This window comes from Dunckerocampus dactyliophorus, chromosome 16 (genome assembly GCF_027744805.1).
Source record: "Dunckerocampus dactyliophorus isolate RoL2022-P2 chromosome 16, RoL_Ddac_1.1, whole genome shotgun sequence".
Classification (NCBI taxonomy): domain Eukaryota; kingdom Metazoa; phylum Chordata; class Actinopteri; order Syngnathiformes; family Syngnathidae; genus Dunckerocampus; species Dunckerocampus dactyliophorus.
The window spans coordinates 8,654,929-8,670,967 of record NC_072834.1 but is presented as its reverse complement, the minus strand read 5'-3'; the positions used below and the strand labels follow the sequence as shown (position 1 = coordinate 8,670,967).

The 16,039-nt window shown below is 42.8% G+C and overlaps 1 protein-coding gene across 4 annotated transcripts in view; it reads right to left on the bottom strand.

Moving 5' to 3' along the window:
* Nucleotides 1–1,381: 1,381 nt before the first annotated feature.
* The window catches only part of shroom1 (shroom family member 1), a 34,793-nt gene continuing 20,135 nt past the window's right edge, over nucleotides 1,382–16,039 (bottom strand). For 3 of the 4 annotated variants that reach the window (XM_054755165.1, XM_054755163.1, XM_054755164.1), the window contains exons 2-9: nucleotides 9,986–12,751; nucleotides 9,729–9,915; nucleotides 9,594–9,634; nucleotides 8,882–9,418; nucleotides 8,241–8,798; nucleotides 7,130–7,232; nucleotides 6,762–7,034; nucleotides 1,382–2,689 (exon numbers count right to left, since the gene is read on the bottom strand). In XM_054755165.1, coding sequence (XP_054611140.1) covers nucleotides 2,441–2,689; nucleotides 6,762–7,034; nucleotides 7,130–7,232; nucleotides 8,241–8,798; nucleotides 8,882–9,418; nucleotides 9,594–9,634; nucleotides 9,729–9,915; nucleotides 9,986–12,543 — 4,506 coding nt within the window. In that variant the 5' untranslated portion in view covers nucleotides 12,544–12,751 and the 3' untranslated portion in view covers nucleotides 1,382–2,440. The other variant, XM_054755166.1, reaches the window with a different exon arrangement.

The following is a 16,039-nucleotide window of genomic DNA, read 5'->3' as shown; positions in this document are numbered from 1 at the left end:
TATTTTCCCTCTGGCACGCAATATTACGACTTCAATCTCGTAAATTTATGACTATATTCTCATAATATAAAAAAAAAAAATTCTTGTAAATTTACAACTTTATTTTAGTAAATTTATGATTTTTTATTTTATTTTATTTTTTATTCTCGAGCCCTAATACTCCGTCGTGCACGCATAAATAAACACAAATGTAAAAATAAAATCTAATAAGTCATGTTTTTGTGAAGCAAACCGATAATGTGATTTTTTTAAAAAGTAAAATAAGAATAAAGCAAAATAATGTAGAGAAGGATGTTTTATTTCTCATAGAACTGTAAATAGGAGTTCATAATTGTGTTCTTGTGCAGTGAGAATGAGCTGCTGTGTGCTCAGGCCATCGTTCTCCCTCCTTTCCACTCTTTTGTCTGTGCTCTTCACAGCGACACGCTACCCGCTTGGTGCGCAATTAGGGGGACAAAGATGTCACTTGTGTAGACGTCCCTGTTTTGCACGCATGTTGCCTTCACTGTAATAGGATTCTTTGCTCGACTCATCTTTGGGAGGCGTGGGGTTACCTCACTGGACTCTTTATTAGGTACACCTGCACAACAAGGTGTCCAGTAATGACAAATGTTACACACATGGAAATACACACCTTGTTGAAACGTTGGCTTCCACTTTGCAGTAGGCTTTGATTGGTTACATATTATAATATAGATATTAATATATTTAATATATATTTTAAATAACTTTATTTATATTATGCATTTGCTTTTATAAAAGTTTATTATACAATGTAAAATAAAGATATAGTCTGTCAATAATATCAAAATATGACAATAAAAATGATTGATAGAAACAAATATTAATAATTTTTTAAAAAATATTGATACATTTTCATCCTATTTTTTATGTATTAGCATAAACAGTGAAAAAATCATATGATTCATGAAATAAAATTTACAATAATCTAAACTTGCATTTTATACATATTTATTTTATACAATTTATGATGATTTATTGTCATGTTATTTAATGTATTAGCATATTATAAAATCAGTGATGAGTTTCTATAATAAACGGAAAATAAAATTAATAAAAGTGGAACTATAAAAATGTACACATGTATTATCGCCTTTTTATTTATTATGACTTATATTGAACAACTAAACATGTATGGTAGGTTTTAATATGGATATAAGCTCTAAAAACCCTCTATGTTTAATAATAATAAAGATGATCAATTATGATTGAATTTCTTATCATTTGCACTGCGATTGCCACTAACATGTTTGGATTGTGATCAGATTCAGACTGTTTGCATAAGAGGAAAAAGCCAAATTAAACAGGAAAGAATAAAAGTTCATGTGACCGCTTTGTGGCAATAAAAGGTTTCGGGGAGGACGGGATTGAATTTATTGACGGTCAGGCCAACAGGGTGGAATTTACAACTCCAAACAGGCACATGTGACTCGGCAGAAAAAAGAAAAGAAGTGACATCATCAAAACGTCTGAAGTGTCTCTCCGCCTTTGAGAAAGACCGTGTCGAGGACGTACGGAGGCCAAACTAACGCTGTCTTTTGTGTCTTTCTCACAAATGTTTTGGGATTCCTGCAGGCTGCAGAAGAAGAAGAACAGTTTTGTGGGTCCTCCATGACCGAAACAGTTCAGCAAACCCCAAAAACGGACTTTTTAAAGAACATAATTATGCTGTTTTGTGGTCCTTAATACATAAATATACTGTACAAAACAGTCCACACCACACATCCGATGGTTTTTTTTAAGCCAAATGTGATTAAATCATGAAACAACATAAAAAAAATACCACAGCAAAGAGGATTGTAACCTCTACACACACACGCACACACACACACACACACACATTCTGATGTTGCTCAACATCACTTGTACAAATCTGACGCGTCGGCTCTGACATTCGAGTAAAAGGAAGTAAAAAAAAAAAGAGAGGAAAAAAGGAGGAATTGTTTTAAAATGTGTCATCTATTGAGAAATTAAATAAAGAACTATTTCAAGTATAATGTGTCTTTTTTTTTTTTGTTAATGATTTTGTTTCTAAGCACTTCCTTAAGTGTCTTTGATGTCACCGGCATCCCGTTTAGAATTAACCCCCATCAAATATTTCCAAACGAAATGAAATAGCTGGATGGAGTAAGGATGATTTTTCCTAAAGAAATGTGCATTTATGCATTATTGTTATTATTATTATGACAAAGTGCTTTCCTTTTGGTTTTTAGTGCCTTGTGACTCCATTCAATACAATCTTAAAGCTGATCAGCGCCTCCTTGTGGATACACAAGGAGCGGCAACGTCCGCACCGAAGCCAAGGCGCAGGGGTTGAAAAGTGGCAGGATGCGTCTCCCCTGCGGCTTTAAACCAGTCTGGAGAAGACTGGACATTCCAGCTGGACCACTTCCAACCTGAGGTCCAAAGAAGGTCCCCCTCAAAGGCTCTTGGAGAGGGCGTCCAGCTGCTCCTCCCCCAGCCTCTGCTTCTCCTCCAAGTCTTTCTGCCGAATGAGCAGTGAGGCCTTGGTCTGCACGAAGCGCCGGTAGTCCCGCAGCTGCTCCCCGGACAGCTGGCGAGACAGGAAGGTGGACACCAGGCTCTCCCTGCGGTCCAGGTTGTCCTTCAGGTCTTTGGCGTCCTCGCGCTGTTTGCACAGCAGGCGGTGGCGACTGTCCAGAGATTGCTGATATAGAGAAGACGCAGACGATTTTAATTTAATCAATTACCACAGTTTTTGCTTTTGTTTTTGTCATACAATTAGCGTGAGTCCTTCCTGGCGCCAGTTATTAACGATAACTGCAACTTTGCAGAATAGAAATCTATAAAAAGCCACAAAATAAGCCGCAAAATTAAAAACCACAGTCCGTCGCAAACCTGCCATATCATTAATGTGATCATTCCTCCCGCCAGTTATTAATGATAACCGTCACCTTGGATAATAGAAATAAATAGAATGACTTAAAATAAGCCACTAAGCCACCTTGCACGATGCAAATAAATAGAAACACGGCAATGAATAACAAAGTTAAAGCTCACGGTATACCTGCTCATGCACAGGTGCAAGATGCACGCGTCACAGGCCTGTCACAATAATCAGTAAATCAATTAACCGCACGACATCATAAAAACGATCCATCGCTCATTTTGCCAGCCTCTATATATTGACACGTGCGTGAGTGTTTGCTTTCCTGCTCTCTCTCTACCAGTGGATGACAAGAGGGTTCACTCTGTCCATCCGTCTCAACACCTGGGCACGTTGGTTCTACAGCGGAATGAAGGGAGTGAGTGAACCCTCCTGTCAGTCATTACAGTCGCTTCGTCCCAGTGGGGAGAGGCGGGGTGTTAGCGAGCGCACACACAGACTGCTGCAAGTGAGGAGTAACAAGCAAGCGAATGCAAGCGGGTGATTCTCCTGAAAGGGGTACCAGCGACTGTGCAGTTAATTCGAGGGTCACGACGCACAGACCACACTCATTTGAAGCCACAGCCATGCGAAATATACTGCAGACATGCTGAATAAACAGAAGAAACAGTGTCAAATACTTTCTTCGCGCCTGCTGCGTACAAAACACAATCTGATGTCAATTTCAGCCTGTTTGCGCATCGTCATTTTGCGACATGAAAAGGGTTGCGACAAAGACGATATAATACAAAACGGCGGAACTTAGGTTTACAGCTGGCGTGATCCCCGAAGCATAACATTTTATAGTGTGTGGTTTTGGTTTTTGGTGATGATGATGATTTTTATTTAAGTGCAATTTGTGCTAAAAGAGACTGAGTTCATTTTATTTTCATTAGGGTTTATTTTTCCATCCTTTTTTTGTTTGCTTCATTTATTATGTGGTTTGTTTTATTTAAAAGCTCTTGACATTCCAGTTACAATGTTAAATACTCTTGAGAAATTGAAGTTTATTGCTTATGATACGCTGCTCTCGCATTATTACGCCATATATTATCATTACATGAATGAAAAAAATGCCCTCAAAATGACGTTGACAATAAAGTTGTTTAGGGCCGCACGGTGGCCTAGTGGTTAGCATGTTGGCCACACAGTCAGGAGATCGGGAAGACCTTGGTTTGTTGGGCACCTCTGTGGAGTTTGCATGTTCTCCCCGTGCGTGCGTGCGTGGGTTTTTTCCGGGTACTCTTCTACCCTTCCAAAAACCTGCATGTTAGATTAATCGGAGACTCTAAATTGTCCATAGGTATGAATGTGAGTGTGAATGGTTGTTTGTTTATATGTGCCCTGCAATTGGCTGGCGACCAGTTCAGGGTGTACCCCGCCTCTCGCCCGAAGTCAGCTGGGATAGGCTCCATCACACCCTGGACCCTAATGAGGATAAGTGGCATAGAAAAAGGATGGGATGGATAATGTTGTTTAGAATTTGTGGGACAATTATCGTCCAGCAAAATTTGTTATCATGACAGGGCTACCTTGGATAAAAGAAATAAACAGTCATTAGTGATAACCAATAATTTGCATCATAAAAAAAATAGAAAGACTCGAAATAAGCAACAAAGTTCAAGCTGATGGAACGTTCTCTAATGCAACGTGGATGTGTCATAATAATCAGTGCAATTGCTCCTCCTGCCAGTTATTCATACTAATCTCCACCTTGCACACTACAAATAAATGATAAAGTTGAAGCGTCTGTCATAATGTTATGTGTCATAACTAATGGGGTCACTCCTCCAGCCAGTTATTAATGATAAGTGTCGCTTGCGGAATGCATAAATACAACGACTTAAAAAAAGCCACAAAGTTAAAAACCATGGTGGTCTTGCTAGCTATTATTCTTATATTACATGCGATCACTCCTCCTGCCAGTTAGTCGTGTTAAGCGCCACCTTGCACAACAAAAACAAAGAGAAAGACTCAAAATAATAGCAATATCAAATCCCATGGTATGCTTGCTTGCTATATCATATAATTAATACGCTAATTTCTCCCACCAGTTACGACTAACCTCCGCATTAAACAATAAAAATAAACAGAACTACTCCAAATAAACCACAAAGTCAAAGCCAGAGGTGCTCTTGCTCGCCGTCACTGTCATGTATTTCATGATATTTCAACTTGCACACTTGAAACAACACAGACCAACTTGAAACAATACACAAAGTCGGTAAAGTTGAATGAATGCAGTGTTGTGTAATGACGTCATGCCACATTTGAATGAAGCAGCTGCAGTGCAGTGTTTAGCCTGAAGATTTTTCTGCGTGAAAAGGCACCAGAAATAACGTACCGGTACATTTTTGGGGCTGATAGGGTTAAAAGATTTTGTAATTTAACATTCAAATGCTATGCAAATGAATATGATTTGAAGTGGCTCAATGTTTAATGAGGGAGAGTGTCTCGGAGGGGAGGTGCAGTGTTCCCTTGTGTCAACAGAGGGCAGGGTAGGTACAAATGTAATCGAAACCAGAGAACAGGGAGTTTCGATGAGGGAGTGTAAACAGTATTGTTGATGATCACAGCAAGAAAAGCCTCCAACCACACGCTCACAATGAGGCCTTACAATGCATCCATGTGTACGGACATAGATACTGGAACACACTGGGATGTGTGGATGACCTTTGACACACCATGCACTATTAAAAGTACCTTTAGAATGAAATACGTATAATTCAATGAATAAATGCCAGCTCAGATGCCGCCAGGTGTCATTGTTGTACACAGAGTGGCGCCAAAGATGATCTTGACACACATCCCAGAAAGCATTCGGTTCATCTCCAGATAAGACTGAAGCATTTTTGGCATTCCAGACGGTGAGAAACTAAAGCTAGCCTTCACCTCGCAGGCATGTTTGCTGTTCCAAAGTCAACACGACAGAGAAAGACAGCGTCCATGGCTGACGGCATGAGAGCAACGGTGCGCCTCTCCTCATGCCCAATCAGGCGCACTGAGAGATTTGGGGAGCTCGTTCGAGATTGACATGCACGTGTAAACAACTGAAAAGGATTAAAAGACAGGAGGTAGAATGTGTGAACATTAGGGGTGTCACAGGGTCTCGCGAGATTAAAACAAGATTTCTCGTGCAGAAAAAAAATGTCTCGTGAGCACTAGGAATGGGCCGATAATAAATAATTGACATGTGAATGCATGTCTGTTTTCCTCGTCTCCCGCCTCCAAACGGGCAGGAGTAGAGTTCACTCCGTGTTTGTTCCATGGAACAACAGCATGAACGCAGCGAGCCCTTTTGTCAGTCATACAGTCTCTTGTCCCGGTGGGAGGAGGCGGGGCTACCAGCAGAATGCATAGTGCATAGTTGTAATGCATAGTGTAGCCTTGCAAGGTGCAATACAAATTAAATTGGTAGACTGCAATACATTGTCATAGATTTTTTCACTGTTCTTTTCTTAAAAGTAATGTTAAAATCTCGTCTCTTCTTGTTCTCTGAGACACAGTCTCGTGTACCGTCTCGTCTCGTGAACTGAGTGCCTTGTGACAGCCCTAATATCTACTGGTAAATTTAAGATGTTAATAAAGTTAATTATGCGGTTAATTAATTGTTACCTCCACCACTGAGGTTATGCTCCTATTTGTTTGTTAGTACACAAATCTGGTGCATATCTAGATAAAGATATAGAAAGGATTCAGGATTTTTACCAGAATTTTTCAACCCTTTTCTTAATTCTGTCAGTGAATACTGTAATGCATATATTAAAATACCAAAAAATCAGGCCTACACAGGAGGTGAAGATCAATGAAGGTGTTGGTGCTTATAGTCATGCCACAACATAAACGTCCTCACCTTCTCCTCTGCGTCCGTGTCCTGATCCACCGTGCTCAAGGCATTCTGGACCCTCGCCAGCCGGGCAGAGAGGCACAAAAGCAGGTTGACCACCCTCTCCAGGTCTCCGATGAACAGGTTGTACCTCTCAAGCTCCAGGGGCAGACATCTCTCGCGTACCAGCACCTCCAGCGCCTCTCCGTGGGATAAGTTCTGCTGGATCTCGGCTTGGAGGGCACCCCGCGTCTCCTCCAGCGAACGCAGACGCTCCTCGATGTAGGACACTAACATGCACTGTGGAATGAAAGACAAGATGATTATGTTGCCTTTGGTTGACATTTAAGCTCCAAGGTGGTCATGATTTTTAACTTTAATTTTTAACTAATTACCTTCTTTTCTGAAAAGTCGTCTTTGCTCTGGGACTCTCTACTTGGAGGTTTATGGCTGCCAGGTGGTGGTGGAGGTTGTTCAGCAGCTCCAACAGTCTCACAGCTGCAAAGAAAAAGATGAATAGAGGTCAGGCTGACATCCCTGCAGCAGCAAACAGCGAGCAATCATCATCCCTATCCATCCATTTTCTATGCCACTTAATCTCATTAGGGTCGCGGGGTATGCTGGAGCCTATCCCAGCTGACTTTGGGCGAGAGGCAGGGTACACTCTGGACTGGTCGCCAGTCAATCACAGATCATCGCTATCTATGAAAGTTATATTGACCTTAAACTTTCTCTATGTTGCTGGTTTGTGTGTGTGCTTACGTTAACAGAAACCTGAGTGCAGGCACAGCAGTAAGCAGATATGCAGGTGTGTGTCTGTGTGTGTGTGTGTGTAGGTGTGTGTGTGTGTGTGTGTGTGAGCATGTGATGCAACACAAGGTAACATAGCACCTTCTTTGGCCATGACAAACCTGTATTGTGTGTCACAGTGAAACACTAAACTGGAAAATTCTCATTAGCGGGCCAATTATTCTCTCCATCTATGGGCCTGTACACATATACATACACACACACACACACACACAGGCACACATTAGGTACACCAGCACAATGTTATATAACAGCTGTATCACCTAAACAAAGACAATAACGCTTAGTTTTGATTGAAACTGTGGTAATATGTTGTAATATTATATATTATTGTGGTTGCATAGTGCAGTGGAAACCTATAATGCAAACAAAGAAAGGTAATGACAATAACGTTCTACTAATTTATAGTTCAAAATCTGAAAAATTTATAGTCAGAAAGTAAAACAAACAGTCTTGTTATGTACCACAATAATTTCTGAAGTTTAATTGTTTAATTTCCTAATATTTCATTTGATTAGAGCTTTGTAATGTACCTTGACGGTGCAGGTGTTTCTAAGTATTGTGGAAGGTAAATGTTTACAAAAGTGTGACAGGCCAGTGTTAGGCTATATACTATATTATACATAGTATTATATACATATTGATGCTTCTATACTGTATGTTATCAATGGTGTTTTAATGTGGGTAGACATTGACCTTTCCCTCTGCTGCTGTTGTTTCTTCTTGTAGTGCTCCTCCATTAACAGCGTGTCTTCTGACAGAAGCTGCTCCATCAGCATCAGTGCCGTCTTACGATTGGCTAAAGGATAGAAGATGGGGGCCAGCGATTGGTCGGCCTTCACCACAGCCTCTACCAGCTCCTCCCACGGTGGCCTGTTGTCAGGCTTGTCCAAACTGGCTTCTCCCTCTGGTATTCCCCATTCTCCCTTTTCCTGATTCTCTCCTGAGTCCTCGTCTTGCGTTTTGGGGTTCTTCTCCGTTGCTTCTGCCGCCTTTGGACTCACATCTGCATCGGAGACGGTGGTTTCGCCCGTTTGTGCGGATGGGAGCAAAAGGGAGAGATCCTCAAATTCACTGCCTGGAGTGTGCACATCTTCTTTGGGCTGCTCCTCTGGAGGGAGGATCCAAAAGGATGGATCTGTGGTTACGCCGCAGCTCAGGGACACTTCGTGGGTGGAGTCAGGCGGGGGGACATCTTTGCCTAGTTCCTCCACTGATGGTTGCCGCTCTGATTCAGAGAAACTCCGGACTTCCCTGCAAGGGACGGAGAATATGAATCACAACTTGACTGCAGCCCAAATGCACTGTACCTTTTTCTATGGTTCTGAGATTCTCACCTGGAGCACAGCCTGTTGTCCGAAGGATGTTTAATCTGTGTGGAGGCAGACAAGGTGGACTTGACCTCCCTCTCACTGGTCTCTTGTGCTGGAGGGAAATGCAGGTTAGACGACTCTGAGGCAGGGCTGTGAGATCCAGGAGAAACAGACTGAGCCTGAGTCAGAACGGGAAAACTAGTTGGGGACTGGGATCCACTCAAGGTGGTTACTCCTGCAGTGGCTTTATGTCCAGTATTCTCCCCGTCTCCTGGCACTGGGTCGGAGTTCTGCTTCGAAATGGACAGTTTCTGTAACTGTCCCTGGTTAGCGGTGTCTGGTTCTTTCGCCGCATATTTCTTCCTGCCCTCAGAGAAGAATGAAATGTTCCTGGTGTCTCCATCTTGATCCAGTTGCTCAGAACTCTTACTCAGAGCCGACAGCCTTGTTAACTTGGATGCGCCCAGCTCTTCCATGGACTTCCCCCTATGAGCTACCACACGGATATACTGCTGGGCCTCAGGAGTTGACTGGACTGTGGTGCTCAGATTCGTCTGCAAACTAGAAATAACATTTTGAGTAATAAATGATGCGGAAAAGCCCAACTCTGACTGACTCTACTGTTTTTATCCTTCAATTATTAGTTTGAAAGGAATTTGCCACAGTGCACACATAATACTCTCTTGACCTAAAAACAGTAGAAATGGCCCGATTATAAAGCAGATCTGGTACATACCTGGAATTAACTGGCACAGGATCATTTTCATAGTCTGGTACCTGCAAATTGAATTGCATTTATATCATTATTGTGATAATATTGTAAGAATGGGTAGAATTGCTAAAAATATAGTTCCATAATAACTGTCTCTACCTGAAATGCATGTGGTGTTGATGTGGATCTATTCCTGGAAACTGTAGGTGGTTCCGGTTGGTCCAAGAGACTCTCCACTGAGGCAGACATCCCATTGGATGGACCTTGTCCGTCCCCCCATCGCAGTTGGCTTGATTGCCCTGCAGGTTGGCCTGAATAGGATTGCGCTGGCAAGAACTGGGCATACCTAAAAAAAATTTACCATATAGTACTTAAAATTTTATGAATCACACAAGAAAATTTTAATAAGTTCCTACTTGATGGAGCTGGTTGAGGACTCAAGAATGCGTCCAGCAGAGTGGGGTCTGTTAGGTTTCTTCTTGAGGTTCTTGCACTCAGTACCTGCTGATAAAGGCCTGGGACCCCAGTCGAAAGGTTTCTCGCCCAAGGAATGCCTCTGTCTGGAGGGTACTGGTAGCTGAGGACCCAGCGGTTGCTGAGGTTCTGCCACTTTCTGCCCAGTCTTGCGCTCCATGTACTCCACCAGTGCCCTGTGCTGCAGATGCTTCAGGTTCGTCTTTGAGGCACTTGAGGCCGAGAGGGCCCGACCACGAGGCTCAAACATCTTCCTACGCGCTGCAACCAGTCCCTGCTCTCCTGGGTGCATGTGATCCTGCTGCCCCTCACCCTCCATGGCAAACAGACTCTCACTTTCATTACTAAAGGAACGACAAGAAGAGTGGCTAGGGGTGCTACCAAGCTGGTTGAGTTTCCCTGGTTCAGAGTAGCACATCTTCTTCTGCTCAGGAGTCAATCGCTTTCGGCCCCCGTTACGTGACGCCGCCTGAGGCTGGGCTACATTTGCTGGCCTCCAGTATTCTCTTTCCGTCTCTGCGTTCACTTCCTTAGGACTCTCTTCCACGATGCTCCCTCTTTCCGTCTCCTCGGAGGCCACAGACGGGGTGAGAGTGTCTGTGGAAGTCTCAGAGTCTTGTGATGAGGAGAAACTGTGAATCCCTGAAGTTCGCAATTCAGGTTTTGGCCTGACACGGTGCTGTAATGAAAGTTGCAGGTCCCTTCTTTTGAATGATGTCTCCTTCAGGACTTTAGACTGAGCATCCTTCAGCTTCTCTTTGTAGTACTTTTTATAGGAGTCATCCAGGGTGTTACAGGAGTTATCATTCTTGGTCGCATCTCCTTGCAGAAGACTTTCATTCTCCATTGACGAATCTCTAAGACCTGCTTGTTTTAGGACAGCTTCTTTGTCTTTTCCACTGAACTCTGCATTCTTTTTTGGCTGTAAAGCGGTCCTGTTAGCCCCGGTGAGGTGGTAAAGAAGAGGGGTGGTCTCTTTGTTTATCCTATCACTGGCAACATCTGTCAATGGCTGTCGTTTACCCCTTTTCACCTGTTCCTCTCTTTTGGAGTGGCTGGATGGTTCATTGCTAATGAGCAATGGAACTTCCTTTGTTTGTAAAGTTGAATGTGAGGAGCAGTTTTTCTCCGGTCCGCAGTAAAATATTGGGTTGTTGGCAGTGTGGCGGCCAATCTCAAGACTTTCTGTGTCAATTTCCTCCGAGGGATCGAAACTCCTAGAGGTCCGGGCTGAAAATGAGGTGGGTATGTGATTCTCCTGATCTAAACTTCTGGGAATGAGGTCCTTACTCTGGGTGCCTCTTTCATCTGGGACTTCTTTTAGGGGTATGAATAAATTTTCCATTGTGCTGTGGCATCGCTCTCTTTCTTGAGGTTGACGTCTTTCCAACATAGGGGAGCATTCACTCACAGCCTCACTTACAGATGCAGAGTATGCTCTCATTCTGGCCTCGGACTGTTTACACACTCCTGTAACAAAGTAGAACTGACCCTTATGATGGATACTGCTGTTGATAAAGCCTGCCTGACCAGCATTCCAAGGGCCAGAGGGTCGGACTGGCTCTGAACAGAGCCAGTCGTGAGCGGAATGCACCCTTTTGCGAGGATTTTCAAAATGGGCACGATCATCTCCATTAGATCTACTACCGCTTGATTGCTGCCTGGGCTTCAGGTGCTCTGGCTGGCTTAGGCCTTGAGGAGGCAATCGTCGAAGAAAGTTTGTAGACTTCTGCTGCTCAGAGGGAGCCTTGTTGCCCGTAGTGAACAGAGTGGGTGTGTTCATTGACACGCTGGTCTGTTTATATGAGGGAAGGTGAAAGTAGGAGCTTGGCAACTGTTTTATCTCTGCTGCTGGGGATGCCTTCAAGTCTGAATACACAGGTTCAGGACTGATGACATTGGTACTTGATTCTGGTTTAGCCGTCTGGTGATTATGGGGTCTCGGCTGTTGTGGCTGGGCTTGAAAATCTGTCTTGTTGTTTTCTAAGTTTTTAGTAGCTATGAAACTGTCCTGTCGTGTTGGGACTGGAGGAGGACCAAGAGGAGGTTGATCTCCTTGTGATGGAGCCCTAAGAGGCACCCCTACCGTTGATGTTGCTTTGTTGTTGGTATGGAAACCATCATTGCCATTCTGGTGATGGGTATTATTGCGATAGTTCTGTGAGATCACCTCCATTGAGCGATAGAATTGGTCCATGGTCTTTGAGTTAGAATGTAGCTGACTGGGATGGTAAATTGATTTCATATACTTAAGGTCAGCATAGTGGCTGAAAGAGCTGGACTGTAGGTCATCTGTGAGAAGCGAAGGCGGGTAGTCTGGGGCAGTGGAACCACCAGAGAAGGAGCTGTAGGCAGAATCTCCTTTGCCGTGTTGGTGGTGGGCAAACTGTTCCACAATGCTGCTATTGGACTTGGCTGGGGAGAGCCGACTGACAGGAAGGCTCAGAGGATGCAGGTCCACGTTGCTCATTCTCTCAAAGTGAAAGTTATAGGAATCCATCGAATAGCAAGGCAGACGTCGAGGAAAAATGAGGGCAGCTTTACTTGTAAATGCAGAGGCGTGTGGATCTGCCTTGCGGGTACGAGTGAGGAAAGTGCTGCCAACACATTTGCGCCAGGTTGTTCAGAGCACAGGTCGCTTATTAGGTCATTTTCTCACCTCCTTCTGACTTATTCAAATCCTCTGGGAATTGTTTACTGAGATGTTCCTGCAGGAGACAACACAAACACAAACACAAACCAATGATTATCCTGAAACAGTGTATTTGGGACATGCTTCAGATGTGTGATTATTTTGAGTCATAATAGCTCACAGGAACATGAAGAACATGACATTTATTCCGAGGATTGAGTGAAATCCACAAACAGGTTATTAATGTGTATGAAAATGATCATGATCTGTAAGAGGTAGACTTCTTCCTACAGTCACCAAAACATCGTCACTCCTCTTGTGGCGTGCTTGTTGGGTTCGCTTTTAATTTGCCTGTGTTTCACAGCAGTTTGGTTTTGTAGGTCAGTACAAGTTAAGCACCTGTTTCAGGGAGCCTGCCTGCCATCTTGCACCAACCAGTCCTCTAATTAGGCCTTGAGGTCGGTGGTGCACGTTGCAGCACACACACACACACACACACACACACACACACACACACACACACACACACACACGTGTAAAAATGTAAAGAATTCTGTGGAACGAGAGCGAGTGGGAAGATTCATGTGACACATAATGCCTCATTATAAAAGCCTGTATTACCTTGTGGGACTCGCCCGGATTTTTTTACCTCGGAATTGGGCAAGAACTCAAGAACACAATGAGCAGATTACGTACAAATATATTTTATTGTGATAAAAACTTTGTCGATCCGAGTCATGGATGTTTAAAGCTTGGAGACATGCCCCTGGAGGTTAATGACTGGGTTTATGCTGGACTCTTACCAGCTGTTCTCTATCATGCCCTGTCATTACGTTGAAGCAGCGTACCTGTCACCTAACTGTGACGCCAATAAAAACAACAACAGCAAAGCCAACAGGTTAATCAACTTGAGTGATGTGCTTTTGAAGAAATGCCTCAGCGATGACACTTACTGAAAGAAATGTGCACACTAGTGTATGTACAGTATATATTAAACTCCAAGAGATTGACGCCATAATTCAGATTGACTTGAAATTTCTCACACGGCTCAATACGCTCTTCAAGACACCCCCTGCAACTTTAGGGTGTTTAGCCCAATCAGCACAAAATTTGGTACACACCTTCAAGAGACTGACGATCATACCTGTATGTCTGTATAATGTAATCAAGATTGGTTCAAAAATATGTCCGCCATCATGCAAAATGTCTTTGCAGTGGTACAGGCAAGACTAAGTCATTGACCATTTGTCTAATGATTATAAAACGTATTATAAAAAAGGATATCTGCGTTACATGTATGCTTACATGTCTTCCCAAGCATTTTGAACAGAACCCATAAGTGGTGCCACAAATGTCATTGAGCATCTATATGTACAGCTATTACCTATAAACTGAGAGGTTCCAAAACTGTACAAATTAGGGGTGCAGCAATAAGTGTGTTTGTATCGAACCGTTCAATACACATGCATACATACTTGACATGCTTAGGTTGCATTGTCAAGCACAGAGCCACTGGGCTCCGCCTCCCACATTCATACCATGCTGCTGAGGGAGGCTACATGCAGGCTAGCTAATTGAAACATGGCCGATGCCTTTTCTGATGTTGAAGATCCTCCACCATCCTTCAGATTTGGTGTTTGGGACCACTTCGAATTTCATGTCAAGTATGACCCTGATGGCGAGCGTGCCGTGCACAAGAAAACAACAGTATGTCGCAAGTGTCACACAATGCTAAACTCCGTCGGTGGAAATACAACAAACGTGAAAATGCATTTACGCCGACATCACACAGATGTAAAAACAACTGGAAACAGACAAAAACAAGGACTCACATGCTACAAGCTTTACCCAGGTCATTTAGACAGCCATTAGCACATGATTCAAAGACGGCAAAAGATATCGACCGAGCGATAGCTACTTTTATTGCTCGACCTGTTTTGTCTTTAATATGCTGCTGAGAATGTACCCCAGAAGACTAGTATGGTATAGCTTTGATTTTGTCAGGATTTATTTCTTTGTAATATTTACTCTGCTGGTAAGAATGCACCACATGGATCTCCATCAGATAAATTGATTTCCATCCATTTGCGATGCCGCTTATCCTCATTAGGGTCTGGACTGGTCGCCAGCCAATCGCACGGCATACATTTATTTTAATATTATTACATGTTGCTTTTTTTGGTCTTATATGGTTCTAAGTGTGTACAGCAGAACTGTACTTTTAAGGTGACAAAAATGTTGGCAATTTTAATACAATTCAAATGAAAAAAGGCAAGGTAATTTATTGTTTTGTATCGAAAAGGTATTGAACGTATCGAACCGAACCAAACCGATTTTGTGTATCATTGCATCCCTAATTCAAATACAGTCGACCCTCATTTGTCATGGTTAACTGGTTCCAGACCCGGTTGCGATAAGTGAAGTTTCGCAAAGTAGTATTCAGTATTAGTAAATGGAATATTTTCATAGTTAAGAGCGTAGAAAACCTGTTTGACTTTCTAAATAGGTTTTTTTTTTTACCATGATTAGAGCCCTGCAGACATGAAATAACACCCCTACAGTCACCTTTACACTCCTATTATTCTTTGTTTACGCCACATGGCCCAGGCTACAGGAGACAGCCGCTGCTCATAGCATGTAGTGAGCTATCGAGCTAACGAGTTAGCCTACAATTTATAAAATTTACACTTAAGAAAGAAGAATGTAACAAATCAATGCAACATTACTGACGCCGAGTGACCACAATACCACATATAATTTGTCTTTCTATATTTTTGACTAATATAGTAGTGAACCACAAAACAGCGAATGGGATGACTGCAGTCTAAAACTATTTTGGTCTGTAAGCACCATATGAAGTATAGGAAAGATACAACATATGTCTTCCAAAGCTTTTTGAGCACACACATACTGTAGAGGTCATCACAAATGTCGTTTAAAAAATTCTAACGCCCATGCCTACTTGGGAACCCCTAATTTTTGTTTTGATGGTTGCTCAAAGTTGGCCAACTACAAAAAATGCTGGCAAAGCAAAAAACAAAAAACAGAACTCAAAGAAGATCCTTGGTGCTGGTTTTGCGCACACACACATACAGTAACTACCTTCAACAAAAGCCATTCAAATTACAGTATTAATGAGGATTTCATGTATTTATGAAGGACCTTCTGATCTGTGTGTGTTTCTATCTGCAAGAGAAAAAGAGAGAAGGGGGCTCCCTAACAGGGGAAGCGCTCAAGTGGAAGTGATAGAGGGGACAGGCAGTGACAAAATGTACAGGGGGGGGGCAGGGAGGTGGGGGTGAGGCAGAGGGCGACTGGTCCAGACAAATACCCTCACATGCAAACTACAACAAAACGACACAAG